This window comes from Platalea leucorodia (genome assembly GCF_965183815.1).
Source record: "Platalea leucorodia genome assembly, chromosome: 8".
NCBI classification, from domain to species: Eukaryota; Metazoa; Chordata; class Aves; order Pelecaniformes; family Threskiornithidae; genus Platalea; species Platalea leucorodia.
This window is the reverse complement of record NC_138830.1, coordinates 29,263,600-29,289,522: the sequence shown is the minus strand read 5'-3', so window position 1 is coordinate 29,289,522 and position 25,923 is coordinate 29,263,600. Positions and strand designations below refer to the sequence as shown.

Here is a 25,923-nt window from a genome sequence, read left to right as displayed (position 1 = left end):
GTGTGCCGCAGCCCCCCACGCCGGGCGAGCTCCTCTGGCTGTGCCTGGATGAAACGGGTGGCTTTTAGGAAATCAAAAACAAAAAAAAAAAAAAATTCTCTCTCTGCCTATGTTAGTCCAACTAAAGGGATAGCGTCGGGAGGCGATGGAGTAAGGGGGAGGCTGTGGGATGGAGAGAGCCCTCCCCGTACCCCTCCGCTGCACATCCTCGCAGCACCCCAGCCACGGCGGGGGCTCGGGGGGGGTCTTTGGTTTGCTCCCCTGACCTGCTGGGGGATCCGGCGGCGTCAACAGGGTTACATTCATCGGGTGGTGCTGGCCGGCACGGTGGGAGCCTCACTTGCCGTGCTGCAAGGCCGGGGCTCCCTGAGCGTGTTTCTGCTCCTGCTGCTTCACCTGCTGTACGATTTCCCTGATCTTGCGCTGTGCAGTCTTGGGGGAAAGCAACAGCCGGGGGTCAGGGTGGGCACCACAAGCAGCCCCAGTAGTTCTTTCCCTGCCATCTCACCGCTTATCGCTCTCTGAGCTTTTAATTACAGGACAAGCACATGGTTTGGCACAGCCATAATTAAGGATGTTCTAAAGAAGGAGCCACTCTGCTCCTGCACAGCTGCAAGCGGAGCACAGCAGGGTTTTAACTTGTGCTTCCTCTATCGAGAGCCTGAATTTTGGGGTGCTGCCATCTCGCTCCAGCAGTCAGGAGACAAGGTTGCAGTAAGCGCACCCAGGTGGGATATGAGTGCCTGCAGGAGCTCCCTGACGGCACTGATGCCAGGGAGGAGCCGATTCACACACTCGGTGCCACTATGCACAGTGTCCAAGGCACATACTTTAGCTAAATCAAGCCAATCTTTAATTTTAGTGCTAGCACAGCTGGGGAGAGCTGCCGAACACCTTTAGTGCATCCTGGCTGCACAGGAACCATCCAGAACAGAGCAGCAGGATGCTCAGGCAGTGCTGTGCTCGGGGCTGCCAGCTAGCCCAGCGACTTTCCTTCGTGGATGAAACCAGCTGGGAATAGCGGAAAAGCCATGGCCAAACCTTACCTGACTGGCAAAGAAATGCCCAATGATTTTAACGATGACCTCCTCATTCTCGTCCGGGGTTTGGTCTCGTGGCACAATGACTTCTGCACTGGTTAAGTTTTGCAGTTCGTTCACCTGGAGCAAACAACAGAGCCCTGTGTGGGTTTTGTTGTGGAAGAGCCAAAATCCTCCGCTGCTGCTGTCACCCTGGCTGCGAGCCCACACACGGCACCAGGCTGCCAAGGGTCGCACCCTGTCCCCTCCTGGGGACAGTCACCACCCAACGAGAGCCACCAACGGGACACGGGGCTGGGGTCAAGACACTGCTGCGACCACTGAGCACCTGGGCTTTGCCCCCCAGGGCGGGCAGGGGTGATGGGTGATGCCCAGCTCTGCAGCCCCGGGGCAGGGGGAGCATCCCAGCACCCCCCACCTACCGTCTTGCCACCTTTGCCTATCACACGGCCGGCGGCGAAGGAAGGCACCTTGATGTGAGCTTCAAGCTTCACTTCTTCTTTCGGGTTAAAGAAGTTTTCCTCTTTCAGCTTCCCAAATATTCGCCCCTGAGCCTGGGGAGGAGATGTAAGGGAAGTAAAAGTGGCTGGCAGCGGTCCTCGTGGTGCCTGCTGTGCCCCCCATCCCCGAGGATGATGATGTGCTGATGCCCAGCAGCATCAAAACCACCATACTGAGCGAAGAGCCTCCTCATTCCATGACCAGCGCACCTTGAACTGAGCCTCAGGTGGCCCCGTGATGATGACCATCCGCTCACTGGCGTCGGGGCCTTCTGCTGGGGCGATCTGCAGATGGATGGGGGAGGAGGAGCGTGAGTGTGGCCCCACTTTGGCATGACCTTCCCTCTGTGGGATGTCCCCCCCCCCATGCAGAGGCATCCCCCTATGCAGGAGCATCCCCTCCCACCGAAGCAGGGGTGATAACTGGGGTGTTGCAGGACTGGGTTTCTACCAATATGGGGAGCAACACCGCTCCCCAAGGGCTCCTGTTTGCTGCCCTCAGCAGTAGGAAGGAGAAATCGAGGCACGAAGCCCAGGACCAGCCCCGCAGCGCCCTGCTCACCTTGATAGAGGCGCCGGCAAACCGTGCCAGCTGCTTGATGTGCTGCCCCTTCTTCCCGATGATGGCCCCCACCGCCTGTGTCGGGATGAACAAGTTCACAACCTCCTGCTCCGGCAGCTGCAAGGGCACGGAAGAGCAAGATGGTCAGGGGACCAGCCGGACCGGGGGTGGCTGCCCCCTGCCAGCATCCCAGGGCAGTGGCTTCCCACCCCGGCCAGGTGCCCACCCTCCCAAGGTGCCCGAGCAAAGATCTCACAGAAGGAGGTGCCAGGCACTTACAGGGTGCTGATGGGGGAAGGCGCTGGCTGGGGGGGCTCCATACAGACCTGAGAGGTATGCTGAGGAGCTCTATGGTGGGAGAGAGAATGACGGTCAGTGACGTCCCCCACGTGCCAGCCCCTTCCCGGCCACCCCCAGCCCAACATGGAGCAGAGTGCCACCACCATGAGCCTGGCAGGGACATAAGGACAACCCTTCAGCCCCTGAAACCCCTCCTGGAGAGTACAGGTGCACCCGAGGGTGCATCAGGGTGAGCTGCAGCCCAGACCCTGTGCCTGCAGCACAGCGCAATGGGGCCAGGAGGTGGATGCGGGCTCCTAGTTACTCCCAGTCCATCCCCACTGCTGTTTTTCTGGCTGTGTCCTGCCAGTGTTTCTAGCAGAAAAACAGCCCCTATGGCCTTTTGGAGCAGCCACAACCTTGGAAAGCTGAAACTGTGCTGTAACCACAATCAGTCCCCAGTGGAGAAGGTGGGGGTTTGGTGAGAACTGAGCAAAACATCTGGTTTGGCTCTGATTTCCATCACCATTTCCTTTCTCCTGTTCCAGGAGAAGAAAAAGCAAAGGCTGAAGAATCTGTTCCCCCAAGACCTGGGATGGGGACAGGGAAAAAACAGTGGGTCTTTCCATGGCCAAAAGCAAGGGGTGTGTGCCAGCATCCCAACCCAACCCAGCTCAACTCAACCCAACCCCTCTTCAACTCCTCCATGTCTCAAATACATCAGACATTTCTCCTGGCAGCAGATGATACAACTCTCTCCCGCTCTGGATTTGGGCAAGTGCAACCAGATGCTACCTGCAAACCACAGTTACTTGGGTGGAGGAGGAGACCCAGCTCCCCTCCACAGCGCAGACACTGCTCTCACTCCTAGCCCTCTAAACCCACTGCACTGAGGATTTTTACTCCTCTTTGCACTGAGTTCACACTCCACACATCCACCCTCTGCTTCTGGCCACAGGCTCCTCCGTGTCTCCTACACCAATGCGTCCTCTCCTGCCCAGCCGGTCCTTATGGCCGGGGAGGGCACCACGTGTCCCCAGCTCCTCCTTTTCACCATGAGGCTCCTTCCCCGTCCTCCATCCTTGCCAGGTCTCTAAAGCTCTGGTTTAAGCCACAGCCACTGATCCCAGGTCCTGCCAAGGAGATGGTCAGAAATGACCACTCTGAGGTGTGAAACACAAAGTCCTTGGGGGGAAGGAGCCACCATGGAGCCAAGCTGGATTCCTTTGGTTTTTCTGCCTGCTCGTTTTACTGCAAAAAATGATGGCAGAGGCAATCGCTCCTCTTGGACTCGCCAGGGTGGCTTGAAAAAGGCCATGCGAAGTTTTGGGGTGAAGGAGTCCACACCAAGCACTGCCCTTCAGGAGACATGCCCAGTTTCTCTCCATCGCACCAACAAACGCTCAAGCAGATGTTTCCCGAAGGCTGCGCTTGCTCGGGCAGCCGACGCAGGCAGAGCATCCTCCCCTCCACGGGCTGGCAGTGCACAGACAGACCGACCGACTGACCCTCTCAGTGCCCTCCGGGGCCAACACACACATGACACTCATCCGCCCCTCCGCACCGCCAGCCTGGCACTCACCGTTCTCCTCCGACCGCTCTGCTGCTGGCGTCGCCAGGAAAAGAAAACAGCACAAGTAAATTAACCCGCACGCCAGTTGCCATGCATCCAAAGCATCTCAGCAGATATACTGAGAGAGACTAACAGAGACAGAACACAGAGCCTGGCCATCCTAAGGGTGCTCTGCAGGTGCTAGTGGCTTGGGGATGGATCTTCCCCATCAGCACTCTGGCCGGCCTGTCTTCCCAATGCTGGACCGTCCCTGCCCGTGTGCAACCTCAGTTGTTCTGAAACTGCTTCCCAGGCTTGCTTTGCCCCAGGTCTCAGCAGCCGCGGCACCTCAAGAAAGAGGAAAACCCTTGCCTATAAAATCAGGTGAAGCTCGGCTCCCAGCAAGCACAACCCTTCAGGTGCCAGGGCAGGGGTTAAGGCTGATGGCTGCATAGGGCACGCTGCTCGTCCCCTTTCACACCACGCTCCGCACGCCCTGCAGCGATGCCGGTGGGTTCACATGGCCACCAGGACCAGACACACAGGGCACAACTGAGTCCACACCATTACAACCCAGTGGTGGGTTTGGGGTCAGGACTGAAGAGCACCTACATGGTTTTTCCATGCCGGCATCAGCACATGCTGCCCCCAGCCACCTTCACAGAGCAGCACTCTTGGGACACAGCAAATCCTTAAACACATGTGAGACTGAGCCCAACACAACATAGGGATGCAGCTGATCTTCCCAAGGAGCTAAATCCGAGGAGGGACAAGCCATGTTCATTCACTGTCTTCTTCACTTCACTGCTGTGATGAGCATCTTCCCAAAACAGCCAAGAGTCGAAGTGCTTGTTCAAGGCTCCCCATGAGATGCCTCCTATAGCTACAGTGTCTGCCCAAACCCAAGAGCTACAGCAGTAGAGTCTACAGACCACTCTGCCCCCAAGAACGCATCCCCCACACCCCAAAACTTCTTGCACTTACTGCAAACGGGTGGTATGGTGTGGCTGCCGCAGCCCCTCGGGCCCCCGGCGTGGATGGAAGCATGGACAGCCCCGTCGAGAAGATGCCCAAAGCACTGAGGTTCAGTCCAGGGATCAGGTTGGCTTGTTGCTGGGAAAGCACAAACATGGAAAAACGTGTAAAAGGCAGAGGGGGGTTTTTGGGGTTGTCATCACATAGTGTGGACACGATGGGTGAGGGCCAACCCTTGCCATAACAGATTGACAACCCCCCCAGTTTTCTTCTGTCCACCTCAGCAGTAGCATCTCAGGCAGGAGGGCTGGGAGCTTACATTGACGGCCACCACATCGTTCTCATAGGCCTCTCGCAACTTCTTCATGATCTCCACTTCGGCATTGGAGCATGCCTCCATGCTGCCCTTCACTGTGATGGTCCGCTCGGGGTTATAAATGGTTAAATCCTGCAAACTAGCCGACAGACAAAACCCAAGACACAGTTACATTTTTTCCCAAGTCAAAAAAAAAAAAAAAAAAAAAAGGGAAACTCAAATCAAAGATGAAGGTTCCCCCCTCTAGACAGCGTGTGACAACATGCCCTCTCCCTGCCCAATGCCACCATTCACTTGGGATGGAGAACGCCCAACTGGGATAGGGAACATGCATGGGAGGACGCAACTGCTCTGTTTTCTGGCTCCAGCACTGCTCATACTGTGTTGGACGGAAGGGGATGGCTCAGTGTTCACCAGGACTTACGGGGAGATGGTGATCTTCGTGCCAGTGTCCTGCTCGATCTTCTTGAGGTTGCGGCCCTCCTTGCCAATCAACCTCCCCACCAGACTGTTGTGTGCTAGGATTTTCAAAGGAATCTCTTCTGCTCTAAAACGGATTAAAAAATAAAATCTAAAGGCCTGTCTGGCCAGGAAACTGATCTGCAGCAAGGGCCAGCAGCGATGTGGTGGAAGGAGAACCACCACTGTTTCCCACCACTGTATCTCCTCAGCTTCTGGGGAATGGGAGCTCAGGGACTTCCCAAGCCTGATGGCACATCTGTATTTCATGGGGTTTTGTTCTCTATGTTTTCCTACATGCTCTTTGGACCCACCTAGCCTCTATGGCTCTGTCAACCATGCCATGGAGAAGTTATTAAGTTGTAAGTTATTAACTGATCTATGACTCTATCCTGAAACTCCGAATGCCAGGAGTTCTCTCGGGGGTGGGGGGTGGGCAGGAAGCAGGGGGGGCGTGACAAAAGACAGCTTCTTCTCCACCAATGGCTGAATTTAGCTCCCTTCCACCAAACCTGCCCATTCTGCTGAGCCAGGGGCACTGAACATCATACTTACGATTTAGTTTCATCAGCCTCCTTCTGCATGATATCAAGGATCATGCGACATGCTTCGGAGCACCCCTCTGGCGTGGCATGGATGGTGATAGGCTTTTCAGCAGCGCCAGCATTCTCCTTCCGATGGATGTCAACCCTACAGCGAAACAACCAGCAGAGAGGAGCCCCCTAAGATCCGTCTGGTGTCACACGAAGGCTTTCGAGAGCTCAGGAGCTGAGCTTGCCATTCATAGAAAAGCTCATTTCAACACCTGCTCAAGCTTTGGGGTGAACCTGGGTCTCACTGATGTACATGTACCGTCACCTGGTCTCATGCAAGCCCAGGTAGTGTTTCGCTTCAGTTGGTTTAGATCAGATTTGACCTACATTCACCTCTATGACCTGAGGTCTGCCTGGGAGCTGAGGGATGTCAATCAACGTCAAATGATGCATCAAGAGAGGGCAGAACAAATCCTCAACTGGACAAAGCCCTGAGCAACCTGATCTATCATCTTTGAGACCAGTCCCGCTTGGAGCAGGGGAGGTCTCCAGAGGTCCCTTCCAACCTCAACCTCTCTCTGCACAACACCCGAGACTGTCCAGCGACCAGCGGCTGCCATGACTGTTGCATGTCCTTTGGGACAGAGAGACAACTTACCGGTAGGCAGCATTTGTCACGACATGGAGGCACACGTCAACAACAGCGCTTGTACTCACGCCCTTCCACGGGAGACCAGAAAGCTCTGCCTTGCGCACCGGCAGGGACCGTGCTCTAGCTCCTCTGGTCCTCCCCTCAGCTCATGGCGGGGAGGAGGCACATGCCTCCAGCTCGCTCCTCACCGCTCAACCGTACCTGGCAAAGGCCCTGAGAGAGAGGGAGAGAGGAAAGCAGGGTAGGAGACTCCCGCACGTCAACCATGTGTCTTGAAGAACAGGGGTAAGCAACGTTTCCATCTTCTCCACATGAGTCTGCACGCTCTTCCCACTGGAGGATGATGCCGTGCAGCCATCCTGCCATCGGCCACCACCTCAGCATCCCTGTCACTGCTGCAGCCAGGGCTGGGCTGGCCCAGATCTTCTGAGAAGGTGCAGTAGCGGCCATTCAGCCACTCAATGAATGCCACCAGCGCTCAGCTCCACCACAGTGCCCTCCGGCCACATCTCTGTTTTCGTAAGAGGTCCCCATCCTGACCAGGGTCATTCATGGGCGCTGCTGTGCATGCAAGGACAAGGGTTGTGGTGCAGAGTCACCCCTAACCAGCACCACATTTGGATGCTGCAGGGTCATGGTGGGTTTGCACAGGTCAACTCTTCCAGGAGCTCAGGAACCAGCGCGTAGGAACAAGGACGCTTCATCGGCAGGTAGAGGGGGAGCAGCAGGGTGAACGTTCCCTGGCATAAGGGAAGAGTCTACCCCAACAGCTTCAAAAGGGACCCCAGCGTGGTTTCATCTGAGCATTGAAGAGGGAATGAAGACAGAGTTTGATCCCCTTTGCAGGCTACATCTCTCCACATCTCATACGGCTTCAGCCAGAGCTGCTCAGGCAGGAGACTGGTCCTCCTTAGACTGTGCAGAGGTGCTGGAGACACTGGCACCGCCGAGCTCTCCCTGCCCTTTGGTTGTGTCTACAGCACACAGTGACCCAGTTGCGTGCTGTGTGACACCCTCTAAGGTACTCCCAGCTGTGGAGCTCCATCAGGTTGACTTGGAGAATCTGTTACTTCAGAGGCAGTGCCCAGCAGGCATGGGGACACCCACTGTCACCCCCTCTGCCGGGGAGAAGGCAAACGCATCACGATGGGCCACAAGAGGCGATGACAGGCCCATGCTCCAAAGCAGTACCACAATGTCACACCAGGTTGATGCTCCCAGCTAGGGGGAACTGACGAGGAATCCATGGCTGCCTCAACAAACCCCACAGACAGAAGTTAGGCAGCTTCTTGAACCCATGAGCAGCTGAAGCTGGTGGAGATGGGGCATGCAGCTCAGCCTTTGTACCGAAGAAGGGCCAGGAGCCACAGATGGGCTGAATGGACAAACTGAAGTGATGAGTATCCTGGACAAGCCCAGGAGGAGAAGGACACGGGCCAGGTTTCTGGCTGACCTCCAGCCCATCCAAACCTGGATGTTCAGGCACGAGCTCAATTTGCAGAGAGAAGATGGGGTGCCAGGAAGGGGCAGGTGCATTCAGGCACGTCCCACCTCAAAGAGCTGGAGGGTGGAGGAGGGCTCTGGACTTCCCAGCACACCCCAGTGCTGCTGCTGCACAGCTCCAGTCCAACAGGCGGATGGAGAAGGGGACCCTCAACCCCCTGATCCCATCAGCAGCTGCCTGGGATGCCGAGGTGCTGCAGGCAGGGGAGATGGGGGCAGCAGACAACAGGGATGGTGGGACAGGGACAGGGCAGGTTCACCCATCATGCAGCAGGAAAAACCTCCAAGACACCTTACAGGGGGCTGGGAACGCTTCAGAGAGCAGTGGCCATGAGGGACAGCCCTTTCAAGGTGGACAGTACAGTGTACACGTAGGGTTATCCTGGCTCCGTGGCTGCTTGGTAGCAATAGTCCTCTCCTCATCAAGTTACAAGGGCTGCAATCACTGTGGAAGGTCGTCTGGTGGAGTGGGTTCTTGGTCTGGGTTCCTCCTCAGCCAAGGAAGATGATGGCTCAACCTGGGGACAGTTTTGTCCCCTGGAGCTCAGGAGCATCTCTGGGCATCACTGTGTGTGGAGACAAGGGCGAAGTCCTATGTGACCAGAGGAATCCAGGACCCAGCGTTGCTTTGGGTAGGAGCAGGGGCTGGGTAACAGGATGTCACCAGCACCCTCGTCCCCAGAATCATCACACCGGTGGGTGAGGGTGGCCTGAGCAGGGACAGAGCTGCGGGGACACCCCAAACTGAAGGCAACAGTCTCCCGTGACTGCCCAGGCAGGGTGCATGAGGTCCCCCCAGAGGTGGTGGCCTGCCATGGCACATGGCCTCCTCAGGCAGGTCAGGAGAGGTGAGAGCACGGAGCACGGCATTCCTCCATGGCACGAGGTCTTTGGGGCAGGAACAGGGAGCCAACCCACAAGAAGGGACAGATCGGTAGCAGAAACTGCCCCAGGCAGCAGTGTTTGGCCTCATGGTCAGGAGAAAGCTGCAGCTGGTACCTCCCACCTTCCTCACCAGGCTCAGGGCTTGCAACGGGCAAGCTTCCAGTCTTGGGTGGCAAGGACACAGCTACACCCGCTGCTCATCACACCAGGGGACTCACCTGGAGAAGGGCTTGCAGCCAACCGGGACGAGTACACGGCTACAAGGTGGCCATGCTCTAGGGCTAGCTGGGCTTGAAGAGCCCCTCTCCCTACTTGTCTGCCCCCTTTCCATACAAGCCTCTTCCTGCAAACCCAACACTGGGGTTTGGCTCACTCGGCTGCACAGCAGCGCATCTTCCTACCTCCTGCTCAAGCGGATGCACTACTACCAAATAATTTGCCTCTAAAAGCTTCTCTGAGAACTAGGATGCCCTGGAGGATGTTCTGGTACAGGAGTCCTACGTCCTGTGGGACCACCGGGTTCAGGATGATGAGCATGGGAGAAGACAGCTTTGGGTTAAACACAAACAAATCTGGGCAGGAAAAAACCATGCAGGAAAACCATGCAGAAAATCAGAGGTGAAATCAATGTGAACATCAACAAGAGAAAAATGGAAAACTTTGGCAAGACAGTCCCCTCCCTTTTTTTTTCCCCTTCAAAAATAAAAATGTTAGATTGCAAAAAAAGACAGTTATGAAAAGCACATCCTTCTCAAGGCAGCGCTCCTGCGGTGCCCCCTTTCCCCTTACAACAGCTCTAGCCCATATACAGGGCACTGCGAGATGAGCAAATCCCGAGGGCAAAGACCACGTGGGCACCAGCCGCTGTACCTAGGATCCCCCTTCAGCATTTTACCCCCAAACTTGCCATTTCTCCCTAAAGCCTCATCCCCAGCTGTTCTTGTGATTAGGCTTTAGAAATCCATTCCTGGCCATTTTTGGTGTGCATCCCCCTCTTGCTGCACCCAGACCACCCTGGCCAGCAGGAACCATTTAGGACACAGGCTCTGCCATCATCCCCTGAGGGATGCACCCCGAGAAAACAGTGCTGGCCGGCACTCAAAAGCCCTGAGTGCATGGAGGACCCATGCCAGGGACCTACAGCACCCTACGGAAGGAAACAAAACCATTCAAGGTACTTACTTGGACTGGGTTTGCTTAGTAAGGTTCTTTATGGTCAAGCCCTCCTTTCCTATGATCGCACCAACAAACTGCGTGGGCACCAGCATCCGCAGTGGGAAATCGAGCTGTTTGGGCTGCGAGGAGCCCCCCGGGGAGGAGCCCCGCTCCCTGGAAGCGTGGCCCCCGCGGCGGGATCGCTGGGGGGGCGGAGGGGAGCTCACCTCTTCATCCGGGATGTAGGAAATCTTGAAGGAATAGTTCTCAAATTGGTGGCCGCTCAGCTTCTCAATTGCTCTGCAAGGTAGGGAGAGGTGGGGGGCGGTGAGGGGCTCTCCGGGGAGAGCACCCCCAGCACTTGCCCTTGTAGACTCTGGTCCTTCCCCAACCCCGCATCTTCCTCCTTCCCAAGTCTGGAGAAGGTGGTCACGGGAAGCCAGAGCCCCGCACTTTCCCTGTGTGGAGCAAGCCCCATAGCATGGTAGGACGATGTCCCCTCCCATGTGGGTGATGCCAGGGCTGGCACACAGCTTGTCCCTCCAGCAGAGGTGGGATGCCAGCCTGGGGATCTGCCGCTTCACCCACGGAAAGTACTGGCCAGAAGCTATCACAGTGTGGAAATGCTCTGGCGGGCTTTTTGGACACGGAAAAGGTGACAGGGGCTCTGAGCAAGAGCCACCACTCTAAAGAAAAGGATGCGGCATGTGGTCCCCCTCTATCGGGAACCCCAACTCCCTCTCCAGCTCTGGTGAGGCTGCAGGTGCAGCACCTGGGCTGTTCATCCCCCCAAGTCCCTCCTCGGTGGTGCAATGCTCAGCCGTGCTGGAGCCTGTGATGACTTCTGCAAGCAGTGATGGCTTCAGCCGTACTTCTTCCCTCTTCCTGCCGCATCTTGCTTTGGCTATTTATAGGCAGGTGTATGAATGCACCACTGCAAGCAGCTCCTTGCCAGGCCTGATCTTCACATCCAATGAGGACTTCAGCAGCTTCACTGTCCCTTTCCAAAATCAGTGTAGTTCCCCACAGTCTGATTTCTTTCCCAAGGTCTTCCTTTCACCTGTTCCTGGTGCTCTAAACCAAACACACATACCCACGAACCTCCCTGGCCGTTCCTCCCATCACTTGCTTCTGCGCCAAGCTGCGGAGCACCACTCAAGACAGGCATCAGTCCAGCTGGATGTGACTGACCACAGCGTCTTCTCTAACCCTGAAGCCTCTTACCCCAAAGAATCAAGCACTGCTGTGCTGGTGAGACTCTTCATCTTCCTTTCTTGCCACACATCCCAAGACACAGCAGCTCATACTGCATTTTCTCTGTGGTCCACGGCACCTTCCTCCAGCCAGCCGAGGCTGGAGCGCACCCAGCATAGCCATCCCAACAGACACAAGGACTCTCCTCTGGCCTCCTGGACCAGCAGATCATTCTCCCCATCTCTGTCCTCACAAATCCAACCTCGTGATGAGTCAACACAGACGGGAAGTTGCTGGAACGTCCATCAGCAAAGGGACTCAAAATAGGACATGGCCCATGTCTCATGGCCTTGGGACATCTATCTCTGCCACCATCCTGTACAGCCATGGCTTTCTGTCCCATGCTGTTCCCACCATGCAGCATCTTCCCAAAAACAGAACAAGGCTCATATTTCACTGGAAAGCAGGAAAATCCTGCTTTCGATGCACATGAACTCAACATGAACAAAAACCTCCACTAGAAGAGTTTCTCCATCACAATCACATTCCTGCACTGCAGCACCCTGTGGTTGGATGTTAAGCAACAGGACACAGAGCTGCTCCCAACTTGGTAACATGTACACTTGGGAACCAGCCTGACTATCCATGGCTCTTTCCTGCATGGGGTCTGTCCGGACGTGGCTTCAGTCATATCAAAGCTATCCTGGCTGCTAAGTATGAGCACTGCTTACTCCTAGCTAACAGTGCTGGTCTCTAGCACAGGGCTGAAGTCTCTAAAAGCCTGCAACAAAGCATTTTGCTTGAAATAGTCCTTGCATTTCTGAAATAACCCCTAATTTGTATTTTTTTCCTCTGCTGGCTGTGATAAATCTTTAAGCATGTCTTCACACAGCCCTACTGCACTGATGCACAGCCTCAAAAGTTCTTCTGTCCTTTTACAGTTTTTCTTGAAGGGTAGCATTTCTTTACGACTCCTCTGCACAATATGCAGGCGATTTACCCTCTGCTGCTCTCCCTCCCCTGCAGAAACCGGCCATGGACCCCTTGGCTCCCTCTCACCTCCTCTAATCAGTTATTCATCCACCCAAAGGCCCTCTCTCTTGTCCTCGGCAGAAGAACTTTCCAAAAGCCTTTTAGAAGTCTATCAGCCAGCTTCTCTGGGCTCCAGGAACCAGGAGGTGACAGTCCTGAATATTCTGGTCTCCAACTTGAATATTCACCAAATGGCAGGGGGTACTTACATCTCCCATCATCGCAGCATTTCTTCACCATCTCTCCCGCCTCCTTCACCACATTCCATCTCTTCAGCAGCTCTTCAGGGCTGAGTGGTCAGACTGATGATTAATCTGGTGCATTCCTAGTTTAGGTCTGGACTTCCAACCTGGGAAGATGACTCCTTGACGAACTGCTTATCTGACCTGACCCTCAGCTTTCCAGGATGCTTTGCTCCCTGAAGACAAGGCCACTGCAACCCTGCAGAGGACCTTGTAGGAAGGACAGTGTCCAAAGGGAATTGCAAGATGGCACATCTGGGAGCCCCATGGAGGCAAGAGGAGAAGGCACAGAAGAGGGGACAACCATGTGGGTGATGGCTCCAAGCTGGCCCAGTGGTGCCTGCGCACGTATGATGGGGCACCACGAGAAACCCCATCTCCCACACGAGGGGAGAAGGCAAGAGACCACCCAGCAGTGGGGCAAAGAGGAGAAGGTAGAGCTGACTGCTGGGAGAAGACATGGGAGGTGACACAGCTCAAGATAAAACCAACATCTGCCTGCTGTATCTCAAGAAGATACACAGACAGCCCTTAAGGCACTTGAAGCTTACACTCTAAGAGCTTAGAAACAACCCAAAGAGGCTTAGGAAGAAGACAAGAAGCAGCCCGAAAAAACAGCCAGGGGAAAATACCTGGGATTCCCTGGGAAAAGTTCAGGTGGTGTGAAAATATGGACAAAACAAAATAAAACCCACTTACACTTTTGCTTCTTCTTTAGTTGCATACGTTACGTTGACAACGGCTGTTTCTATGTCTGTGTTGACTGGGGGCAAAAGTGAGAGAAGGAGCATTAGAGCAGGGGGAGAAGAGAGACGTTGCCACTGTTCCCGGCCCCCCTGGTATGCCCCAAATTGGGGATGCAGGTGGGGATGGTGGGAGGGTAATGCCTGTCCTGTGGGGGGTGGCCCTGGCCACTGCACAGGGTGTGCACTTCTGCACCGCTGTATTTTCCCCCAGCACAAGGATGGGGCTGGGCTGGCAAAAGACGAAAAGGTGCCAAGGCCGGATCCTGCCACCCTCACCAAGGAGGATGCATGGCCAGACATCACCGATCCACCAGTGGACCCCAAACAACACTCGGCTCGTTTTTACTTGCAGGGACAACTGGGTTTTCATCCGCCAGCAACCAGGAGAAGCCCTAGGGATGGAGGACTGATGGCCACCACCATCCCACCACTGGATGGGTGGCCCCACCTCTGCCAGGAGGGCTTGTGCCTGTAGGGAAAACCATTTTAGCTCAGTACCAATGACTGGGAAAACTAGGTTTCACCCCACTGGGTTTTCTCCGGTGCGGGCAGAGCCAGGGAACAGCACTGGGACTTTTACACAGATGAGGACCATGCTGGACCACCATACCTTGCTCTACGTTCTCCACCGTCCCATACTGAGCTAACAGGCCATCCAGCACCTGGGGGAGAGAGCAGCAAACAGGGCAGGTGAGGCAGGCAGGAGAGGCTGCTGGACAGGCAGGGAATAGGCAGGGCAAGCGCCTGCTTCACCCACAGACACCCTCCAAAGAGCCAGCGCCACCCAGCTGCTGAAATGCCTTCACCCTCCTGCATCCCATTATCCCAACAATGCCCTACTGTTCAAAGCTGCCCCACAGCTCCAGGACCCACAAGCAGGCAGGAGATGGAGCCCAGTTCATGCTCCACCTCCATCCTGGTTACTGGGAAGGTAACGGGTGGCCCATGTACAGACCACAAGCTCTGGCAGCACAGCTTGTACTGCTCAGCACAACTGACGGAGGAGATGATGAACAGGATGTTTTTAGGATCGTCCACTTCTTACCTCCCACTGCAGGTGGGGGGGGATGTTTCGGATCTGGATCTTCCTGCTCCTGCAAAGACAAAGCCCCAGGTTAGGGTCTGCAGGCATGCCACAGTGGGGGGCAAAGGCTTTCTGGGAATCAGACGGCAGCTGGTGAGAGCTTGCCGAAGCATCCTGCTTCCCCACGCCAAGCTGCAGCGGCTCAGCCCTGGGGAAGGCTATTCCTCCCACCCCTGTCCCGGTCATCTTTGGCTGGGAATGAAGCTGGGGCCGAAGCTGTCTTGGGAACACTCCCTCCTCGTGCTGGCTGCCGGGTTTCCAAGGAAACCTCCTGAAATGAGCCTCTGCAGAGTCACAGCCGCACAGGCATGGCCAGGATGCACACACGCACAGCCCTGACCGCACTGCCCTGGGCTGGCCGGCTGTGGGAGGACAGTGGGACAGGACCCTGAGACCCACCACAGCCAGCCCTGCTATCCTTTGAGGGAGCTCTCTGAAGGTGCGTCCTACTGATGTCCACTGCTTCCCAGCACTGTGGGGCTGCTTTCTGTGGGAAATCTAAATACATACCCTCAGAGGCCTGCCCTTGGAGATGGCCAACACACCCAGCCTCACCGTGGTTGCACTTCCAGCCTCGCCGCAGTGCAGCCTTGGGGCATGGATGCACAGGAAGCATTGCAAAGGCTTCCCAAGGGTAAGGACTACCAAACACCTACCCAGCCTGGCTGCAACAAGAAGTGCTTGAGTAACGGAGAGTTCTGAGACTCCCGAGTCCATGGAGGATCCAGACAAGCCATGAACTCATCTGCTGTTCACCCAGACCAGTATTCATAATCAGCTCTGACCAAAGCAGTGTCCTGTGTTCTCACCCGGTCCAGCTCTAATGCTCTGATCAGAGCAGAGCTGGACCGCCTCTCCCAACATCAGGGATGAGTTTTCCAACCAAACCACCCCATGCACACAGACACAGATGAGTTTCAGGAGCCAATCGGCAGCTGGAAGCTGGTTTTGCGAAGCTTTGCCCTTCCTTGGGACGAGCTCAAGGAGGACACTTGGAAGGGCTGGTACCACCAGCCTGAACGCTACCTGGGGACATGCAAGCAGCCACCAGCAGCCAGCCAGCAACACTCAGAGGCTTTGGGCCAAATCCTACAGGATGAGCCCTGCAGGAGGAGGCAGGAGGAGCTCTGCTCGCCTGCAAACCATCAACACCCAACACCCTGATTCCACCAGCGGTCTTCAACAGCTGGAAAACAAGACCTTCAAACTTTGGCCCAAGCGGTGAGGCTGGTCCCCGCACTCACTGCTCATTGCACATGCACACCCTGAACCTCTGTACCCCACAAACAATTTTGGCAGATAAAGAGTTTCTAAGGTAGCTTGGAGCCAGACACCAGGGACAGGGAGGAAACGTGGGGCACAGCGAGAACCGGAGGAAAGGCTGTCCCATGCAGACCCAAAGCAGCCAGGGCTGGGGAGAGCCATGCACCGCAGTGCTGAAGGTTAGCGTGCTCCAGACGCAGTCCTTCTGCCTCTACAACAGTGGCACGCTCCGCTTCCTCCTGATTCAATAACACAGGACAACCAGAACCTTCTGACGGACAACCATCTGCCTTGTGACACATGAATTCAGGGCGCAGCATGAGCAACACAACTATAAGGATGCTGGAGAATACGTGCAGCAATCTGGGGCGTTCACCCCACACACAGCAGATAAAACGCAGGCTCCAAGCGAGAAAGGGACGGCAGGAAAAGGGTGTTTCTTCAGATGTGGGCTGCAAGGGCAAGACAAAATCCACAGCTCGTTCCACAAGAAAGGCCACAGTCAAGCAAAGCAGCTGAAATAACCAAGGAGCCTCACATGTCATGGTGCTGCTCAAACAGGCCTGGTCAGTGGTGCAATCAGCAATGGACAACAAACCCTACGCTCACCTCCAACCAAGGAGGTGTGCTCAAATGAAACCCTGTGTGTGTTTGACAGCCAGCTTCCCCAGGCCAGCCCCTGCCGGATCCTCCTCCGGGGATCCTGCGTACAGCCGTCCTCACTGAACGGTCACCTCCGCACCATGGCCAAGAACGCTGCCCAGTTTGTGACCTGCCCCTGTGCCACATGTCTCTCTGCAGGGATGGCTCTGCCCATTGAAAGAAATCCGTTACTGCAAAAAAGTGGGGAAGTCAGAGCTAGAGAAAATGGTGCTCTCCTGCAGCCTTACCAAACCCCTCTCCTCCAGCAGCCATGGACTCCTTCTGTCCCCAGCTGCCACCAGGGATTTCAGGATTGGGCACGCAGCTGTAAGATCCTTGTGAGGCAAGGAGCAAGATTCATCCCATCATATCCTATCCCATCTCATCCAACCCCATGCTGTCCTATCCCATCTCACTCCATCCTATCCTATCCTATCCTATCCTATCCTATCCTATCCTATCCTATCCCACTCCACTCCACTCCATCCCAGCCAACCCCATCCCATCCTTGGGCCGTTCCCACCCCACCCCACCCCACCCCACCCCAGGGAGGCAGTGAGGAGGACCTGACCCAAGGGGAACCAGAGCAATGACAATCCTGCGCTACTCACCAACAGCCTAAACCCTTCTCCTGCCTGTCCTTGTCACCCGCCCGTGGCTGATCCCACACCTCCACTCCTGATACAAACACTCTGCAGGGCCCACTCCAGAAAACAGGACATGTTTCATTTTTAAAAACCCATAAACATCTCCCAGAGGGGCTATTTTAAGGAATCCAGGTCCAGTCCCGGGAGGTGCTGCATGCTCGGCTCCCAAGGGGACCAGTCCTGCCTGCTCCAAGCAATGCATCCTGCTCCTGAGCCGAGTGGCGGCACACACTGAGGCCAGTTTGCCCAAGCAAGCCCCAGCCCAAGTGCCAGCAAGTCTCAAACCATCAGCACCTGAAAACTTTCCAGGGAAAATCCCTTCTCAGCTCCAAAAGCCCAAGTGAAGCCTAGGACTGGCCTCTCCCTGCTGGCAGTAAGAGCTGGACATGGTGTCCAGTTACTTCTACCAACTTCCAGTCCCAACACAGAATGGATGCCACCTTCACCTGCCTTATCCCAAGATGCCACAGCCCAGCTGCAAGCCAAAGCATCGCTACAACTATCCTCCTCCCCCAGCCTGGGAACCATGTGTGCCCACGGGATGCCACAGGCTGGACCACAGAGAAGCCACTCTCCTTTTGGGGTTCATTTGGCTCGGCTTGCCCTGTCACTGAAGCCCAGCAGTCCAGTGGACATGGGGCAGTTTGAAGCAGCTCATCCAAGCGAAACCAACACACCAGCCAGACGTGGTCCCCTCACCACAGTATCAGCAGTGACTCTAGAAAAGCCTCTGCCTTGAACTGAATTGCACCAGGGCCACCATCTCCCTACACATCTACTAAGGGAGGTGCCAGGGCAGCCCTGGTCCCCCAAGGTGCTGTCCACCCCTCCAGGCTGCTTGCCTGACTCCTGAAACACCCAAAGAGAAGGACCACAGCAAGGTGCCACGTAATGCCACTTCTCAATGGGACACTACAGCATATTCCCACTTCCAATGTCCATCTGAGCCGATGCAGAGCATCTGAAGATACCCAGATGGTGCTCAAGGCTTCACCCCCACCACCTGGGAGGTCTCCCAGCAGCTCATTATCACCACTCAAAATTTAAAATAAGGTTATTATTCCTACCGGGTGTATTTTTTATAGCTCTTGTAATTTCCCACCTGGTTGAAGTAATGCTGGACCATGCATGGTCATCACTGACGGAGTGAGGGATGTATATCCATGGCCATGATGGATGGATGTGTTATTCCCAGGGCTGGTGCATGGACTACGCACAGTCCACATGGGAGAGGGCAGCAGAACTCAAGGCTGACCTCCTCCTGGGAGGACTTTGGGACAGAAAATCCCTTTATTTTCATTTTCCTTGCTCCTTCCAAAACCCGGGAGACAGGGGATTGATTTCAGCACGTGCACACAACCCCCAGCGCAGGACCTAGTGATGAAGGCAGTAGCCGTGTTTCACCCAACCTGTTCTGCAGCAGGCTGGTAGGAATTAAAAAAAAAAAAAAAAATCATAATAACCAGTAACTACAGGCACGGAGTTTGTGGAAAAATACTTAATTATGTGGTGCCACGAGCCCTGCCATAGCGAGCAGCCCTCAGATAACCATGAGAGCTGTATCTTTCTGCATCACCCTCCTGCTCTTCCCTACCTGCACGCTCCCACCAGCCATCCCGGTGTGCAGCCCAGGACGAAATGCCCAGTGGCAACCAAACATCAGCTTTAAGTGCTAAAGAAACCAGATTTATATAGGTTCACCTCCTTTTTTGCCCTTCTAAATTCAACCAAAACCGGTCCTGCTCACTAGCAGCTATTCCATTTCGAGGAGGAATCATCTCCTCCAGCCCAGAGCTGGGTTTCAGGTATCACGTGCCACCCAGCATCACACACAGGACGAAGGAGCTGGCTCGCTAATCAAGCGAGGCTGTAAGCTGGGTTCATTAAATAATCCACGGTGGAGCTGTGCTATATTTCATGCATCAGTCAGACTGAAATTGCAAGGTCGACGTCACAACGATGCAGGGAAAGGGGACAGAAAACCCATGGCCACCTGCACCCCGCCAGCATCACCAGCTGATGTCCACGAACAAAAGCTTCATGTGCCATGTGCTGGATATCTGTACTTGCTGAAATCAAGTAATAAAACAGAAGTTGCCTTAAAATTTGTGGTTTATTCCCCAGAATCAGGTGGATCTGGGGTTTTTTTGGCACATCTCTCCCCTTTCCAGCAGCCCAGGTAAGCAGCAGCATTCACATGGCTTTGCAGCTACCCCTCCCAGAGCCGCCAGGGAAATAACAGATAACAGCCACCCCCAAAATCCAGGGACACAGAGGAAGAAGAATAAAGATGAGATGAAGCTGTGAAATGACAACAAGCCACCAGGCTCCCTGCCCAATCTCCATGAGCCCTCCCTGCATCTGCCCATCCTTCCCCTGCCCATCAGGCTCCAGCTCCGTGGACCACCCACCATCCCCTGGTCCAGAGGGGCTTCACCTCCACCTCCCCTCCTACAAGCATTCGGGAACCAGAAACTCCATTTCACTCAGCTGGCTTAAATATAAGCCTTACAACAGTATGTCAGGGATGGCTTCACTGCTCTTTGCCCTAAAAAATGAAGATTATTTTCTATGCAAGCTTTGTATTATCTTACTGTAATGAAGCCATAAAGGGATTTTATCACCTTCCACCTCAGATCAGTACCGAGGGCAGAGAAAAAACTGTCTGGTAGCTCCTGCTTTCAATAAAAATCACTTTTCAAGAGAACTGGGGAAAAAAAGAGGGGAAACATGCTGGAAACCAAACACCTCCCCGACAGCCCTGCTTGTTTTATGAAATATTTGTCCCAGGTGAGAAAATATCTACAAAAATGATGCTCATCATCAGGTGAGATCCAAACTCAGTCCCACCTGAATTTTTCAGACCCAGCGACTTAGGAGCCTGAGAGTGGCACGTTCCCCTAACCAGGCAGGAAAGAAAGCATCTGTTCGTTTTGCCTCTCTTGATTACTATGTATACTGTTTCAGTCTATCATCGGGGTCATCCTCAACAAGTTTTGCTCTTGCCCAACCCAATCCAGCAGCGGATCTTAATGAGCAATGGCTCCGTCAGTGCCGGACTGGATAAGCATTAAAGAGCTGCCCCAGTTTCAACCAGTTGCCAAGAGTGTTGCGGATGCATCTGCTCCAGTTCCCCCTCCCAGCCCAGGGGCTTTGCCTTGATGCTCTTAAGGAATTAAAATCCATTCACGTGAAAGCCCTGTCCTCTTCTGCAGGCCGAACAACCTGCCGAGGGACGAGCTGGGGGGGGACAGCGAGGACAGCACGTGATTTGATACATCCCCGAGAGCTGGGGGTGCATTAACAATAGGGATGAATGGGAAATAACGTCCCATCTGTCACGGCTTTTCAAGATTAACGGGGGGGGGGGAAGGGGGGATAAAGGTGGGGGGAGAAGGAGAGAAAGCAGAAGCTGGGGGGGGGGGGGGGGGGGCAGAAAAAGGCGGGGAGAGGAAAAGCCACCCCCCCCATCCCCATTCAGCATCGAGATGAAGAGGAAAACCAAGCCCGGTGCAAGAACAAGGCTCCCAGCCCGGCAGGCTGCGAGGCCGGGTGTGCTGGGTGGGCAGGGGGATGTGCAGAGCTGCTGCGAGGGGTGGTCAGCCATGGCACGCTCCCATCCTCTGCCACCCAAAGCCACCCAGCCCTGGCACCTGCCTCTTCCCAGGGAGAGCTGACAGCCAGCGAGCAGGGGTAGGCAGGGCATCAATGCAATGCCCAACGAGGCAGAAGGGCAAGTTCAAACCACTGGAGGAACCATAAACCAACAAAAATAATAGGTAATTAATGATAAATATTCACGTATTATTTTGCTTTCGGCTTTGGTCTCTCCGCAACACCTTCAATCCCAGGTAGGCTTCACGGCAGTACCAAAAAGCATCCTGGTGTGCTATGGCATGGGTGGTGGGGCCTCAGTCACCCCCTTGCATCCTCCATGCCCGTGCCCTGTCCCACATCCCTGCTGCCACCCCGCTCCCATCCCTGCATCCCGGCAGGCAGCAAAGAGACAAGCAAAAAGGCGGCTAAAGAAAAATAAAATAACTCAAATGCCACCAGCTCCCCATTTACCCACACCTGAAAACAGACAGAATAAAGTGAGCGACAGCATCACACCTAGCTGTAACAAGTGCTGGAGCCCGTCTAGGAAAGGAGCAGCTCGATGGGGTTTCTCCTGGCCAGGTCCATAGGGAAGAGCATCTGAAACGTTTGGGAAACCTGCCACGCACCCAGCAAGCACCAGGAGAGGGTTTCCCATGCCTGATGCTACCAGCATCGCCCTGGCAATGTCATATATGTGTGTGTATATATATATATAAAGATAGATATTACGAAGTATCTTTTAAAAAATATATATTTAGATTTATTTAATATATATATTTATAAGTATCTATTATATATATAGTAAAAGTATATATATAAAGTATCTTTATATATATATATAGTATCTTTTATTTATATATATAAAAAAGGCATTAAATGCTTAAAATAATACAAAAAGATATGTTACTAATTTGTATAAATATAAAAGATACTAAAAGATATTAAATATATATATTTAAAACCTGGACCAGGACTGAGAGCAGCCCCACTTCTAGCTCTCTGAATTCCATTTTAAATCCAGTGTAACCCAACGTACCATATACAAGAAAGTCTCCAGCAAGTTTAATTCTCTTGGCGAAGCGAAACAAACCCTCCCCACGCTGCGGCTGCAGAAAATTTCTTCATGCTCTTTAGGTTTCTCTATTTTTTTTTTTTTTAATTAGATATTAGGACTGGAGATCCATGGGAGCATTTTTTCTGCTCCTTGTGTGTATTTATAGACGTGCGCGTGAATCGGTGCTGGTGGCTTTTCCTGGCAAAGCAACTGGTTTGCACGAGGATTTCCTCTCCCCTAATTAAGCATCTCATCGACAACAAGCAATAATAAGGAAAGAAAAGATGGGCTGCCCACGAAGAGACAAAAGGGCTTGTACATTTATTCCGAGCATTAACGTCACCAGCATTTCAGGTTTAAAAACGAGGGGGTGGGGAAAAATAAGCAAATAAATAAATAAAGCCAAAATACGCGGAAACAAGAATTGAATTGATGCTCAAGAGAGGAAACATATTTAAGGATAATTCCTTTTGAAATAGGAGGAAATCTGGCAGATCCCATAAAACCACCCCAGCAAAGCTGCTCGGGCAGGCATTTTCATCACTACCCCTCCACTGACCACTGTCTGGGGCAAAACCATCCAAGTTTTGCCATTTACTAAAATAGCAGAAATTATTGTTGTTAATATTAAAGAGATTTCCAGCCCAAGCTCCCTCCGAAAGCCTCCCCCTCCGTGCTGTTCAGATGTCCCTCGTGCTTTTATTTCTCATAGCTGAAAGTTAAGGCAAAAGCAGAAATTAAAAGGCACCTTCGCAATTGGGAACCCGAAAGTTTCACTGGTTTGGAGACATTAAATGGGGCTTTGCTACATTCCCATTACTTATTAAATCCAAATTATCCAATCCCTGTATAAAAGTCAGCATTGGGGTGGTTGGGTTTTACTTTCCGTATTTCACAACCAATTTTATTTTTTTTTATGTCTTTCTTTCCCATTAACAGGATTTTCAAAGATTTTACAGATGTACAACCTATCTTTAAGGGGCAAGATGCTGATGCTTCCCTCGCTGCCACATTCTGGATACAAAATACTCTTGAAGCAGGATTGCATCACCTTGGTTTAAGCAAATAAAAGCATTCTCTGCTCTTACTGAATTAAAAAAATCAATTTAAAAATTAATTTAAATTTTTAAATGTTGATTAAAAAAATCGGATGTTTTTTTCTTTAATTTTCCAAGGCACAATACAGCATATACAAGGGAAAAAAAAACAATCGAGACACTGTTGGATCCTTCCTATAGGAGCCCAAACCATTTGCATGGCAGCAGAACGGCTGATTTTTAACTCGTGAGAGGCAGATCAGCAGAGCGGGCAGGAGTCACGCTCCTTCCCACCGTCGTCACGTTTAATTCGTGCCTTCGGAGAAACAGAAACAACCCCCTGCCAGCAACTCCCGGTGGCACCTCGAGGAAATCCCTTCCCTATGTACAGATGTCGGAGGTGTTTTCCAGCCCGTTTCTTATCAGACCATATTTATAGGCGTATAAATACATCGGTAAAGTAGAACTATATTAGATTGGGTTATAAAAATAGAGCACTCCAGGTGAACGCGGGCGTGGAGGGGAAGCGCCGGGCATCGGCACCTCCTGGTTCCCATCCCTGTGACGCAGAAATGCTGGGGGCTGAGAGCCAAGAGGGGCTTGGGTTCCCCAAACCCAATTAAAGCACAAACTCATTTAAATAACTGGGGGGTTTTACCCAACCGAGCCCCCCTGAAATCCCAGCGCCTCTCTGGGACTCAACTACAACTACAAAAATTGGATTTTCTACAAATTTAAAGGGGGGGGGAACTAAAACATGACCATGTGAGGCTCTGTTCCCTGCCAAAAATCACGTTATAAAAATAAAATCTATAATCTACTGAGGTAAAGGCACAGCCCCCCTAACTGGATATGTTAATATAAAGCAATATATATTTTTTTAGCTATGAAAAAAATATATCGGCTTAAATTAGATCTCAATAACCTGAGGAAGCTGGGGAGCCAAGCTGGAATAGAAAACTTGGAGCCAGCTGAAAACAGACTAATGCAAAATAAATCAGCATTTATTTCTGGGCTGTTTAAATGTCTTTTTTCTTTTAAAACTTGGAAGGAAAAGTAGCAACACCACAGTGCAACGGAGAATTTAGGTAAAGATGAATTCCTTGTTTACCTCCCCTTTGTACATGATAAAGGTCGAGTCCCGGGCCCATACTATCTTCCCAAACTCCCAATTTCTGGCTCCATCACGCTTAAAAAGTCATCAGTGGACCAGCCTAAGGCTGCTGTAGAGATTTAGCTTAGAAATGTTAGAGCTGGGATTTTTTTTTGCTTGTTTTTGAAGATTTTTTTAAGGTAAGAGCGTGTGATCCCTGCCGAAGAAGAAATCCCGCTCCGGCACACGTGATGCTGGGCATGAGCCATTCCCCCACCGAGCCTCAATTACACAACACCATTCCCCCCCACCGTAATTTCAAAATTAATACTCAAGCGTCAATCATGGGCCAAACCTCCACACCAAGGAGCAGCAAATTATCTAACAGGACCATCCGATGGTTTTTTTCCAGCGCACGGACCTTTTATCCCGACACATGTTGGGGGGGCAAAAAAATCTTGCAACGAGGCAGCTACGCAACACTGTCTCGGGCTTTATTTTGTCTATTAAACGAGCGTGTCCCTATCTGGCTGGCCTCGGCGCTCCCCTACACCTGATTAAAATAAGAGCGCGCTCCGACGCAATATATAAATGCATTGAGTTTTGTGATCCTCTGGAAGGATAAAGGCGGAAAGAGGCGTTTGGAAAGAGCAAATTGCTGAATTACTTATTAAAAAACAACATCTGACAGCGCAGGCTGCCCCGCTGCTGTGCACGACCTCCCTCGCTGTAAATCCCAGCCCACCCCAAGGAGAAAGTGGGGGGAAAAAAGGGCTTTTTCTTTCTTTTTTCCCCTCAGAAAAGCAGCTGTTTTCCACTCGCGCCGGCGGGGAGCGCCCGCCCGCCCAGCACCGCCCGCGGCCCCCCGCTGCCCCGCACCGGGACGGGGACCCGCTGCCGCCCCCGGCCGCGGGGCCGGGACCCCCGTGGGAGCCGATGCCGGCCCGTGGGAGCCCCGCCGTGGGCCGGGAGCTCCCTTCCCCCGCCCTCCGCTTTCCGGAGCGAAAGTAAAACCCGGCGAGGCTCCCGCCTCCCCCCCCCGCTCCCGGAGCTCCCCCCCGGTGGGATGAGGGGTTGGGGGGGTGATGGCGAGGGCTTACCTCAGCTTTTTGGGCACGGAATAATCCACTTCCATCACTTTGCCGTGCAGCTCCACTTTCCCTGCGGAGACAGCGGGGTGTTCAGCATCACCCCGGGGCAGCCCACCCCCCGCACACCCCGCTGTCCCCCTCCCCCGGTCCCCCCGGTCCCCCCGGCCCGCCTGCCCCCGCCGCCGCCCCGGCCTGCCCGTACCCGCCCTGCCGGTGCTCTGCCTGCGCCTCCCCGCCGCCGCCGCGGCCGCCGGCCCCCAGCCGCCCCTTCGGCCGCCCTTTGCTCCGCGCCCCCGGTGAGTTGGAGCAGGGCACCTCGTAAAATGGTTCCCGAGGGGGAGCGGGTGCCGGGGGGGGGACGGGTCGGGGGGTTCCGTGTCCGGTCGCCTCTTAATAAAATCGAAGAAAAAAATCAGCGAAAAATACCCGAGGTTGGAAAGAGCCGCGGGAAGGAGCTGGGGAGGGGGGGGACACACAGGGGACCGGCGGGGATGGCCGGGGAGGGGGATCAGCGGGATGGGGGAGCCCCGGGGGGGGTCGACGGGCGGGGAGCCGGGGGGATGCCGGGGGGGGTGGGTGCTGCGGCGCTGGTCTTACCCGAGAGGGTCTCGATAGCCCGGATGGCCCAATTTTGGTCCGGGTAATCCACGAAGGCGTAACCCGACTTGAGCAGGACCTGGCCGGCCAGGGGCAGCTTCCTCTCCCCGAAAAGCTGTTTGAGGTCGTCGGCGGTGGCGGCGGGGCTGAGGTTGCCGATGTACAGCTTGTTCATCCTCCGTCGCTTCAT

The 25,923-nt window shown here is 53.9% G+C and overlaps 1 protein-coding gene across 2 annotated transcripts; it reads right to left on the bottom strand.

The window, feature by feature from the left end:
* IGF2BP2 (insulin like growth factor 2 mRNA binding protein 2) lies at positions 1-25,923 on the bottom strand (the record flags this gene model as incomplete). 2 transcript variants are annotated; one of them, XM_082319173.1, is made up of 17 exons in its annotated part: positions 1-432; positions 1,047-1,160; positions 1,463-1,594; positions 1,751-1,825; positions 2,103-2,219; positions 2,382-2,450; positions 3,964-3,987; positions 4,918-5,046; positions 5,228-5,363; positions 5,649-5,771; positions 6,239-6,373; positions 10,439-10,711; positions 13,579-13,642; positions 14,236-14,287; positions 14,671-14,719; positions 25,146-25,206; positions 25,734-25,923. In XM_082319173.1, the coding sequence occupies 17 exons, from the start codon at positions 25,921-25,923 to the stop codon at positions 337-339; spliced, it is 1,839 nt and encodes a 612-aa protein (XP_082175299.1). In that variant the 3' UTR covers positions 1-336. The 2 variants fall into 2 exon arrangements, with proteins under 2 accessions (XP_082175299.1, XP_082175300.1); XM_082319174.1 differs by lacking the exon at positions 3,964-3,987.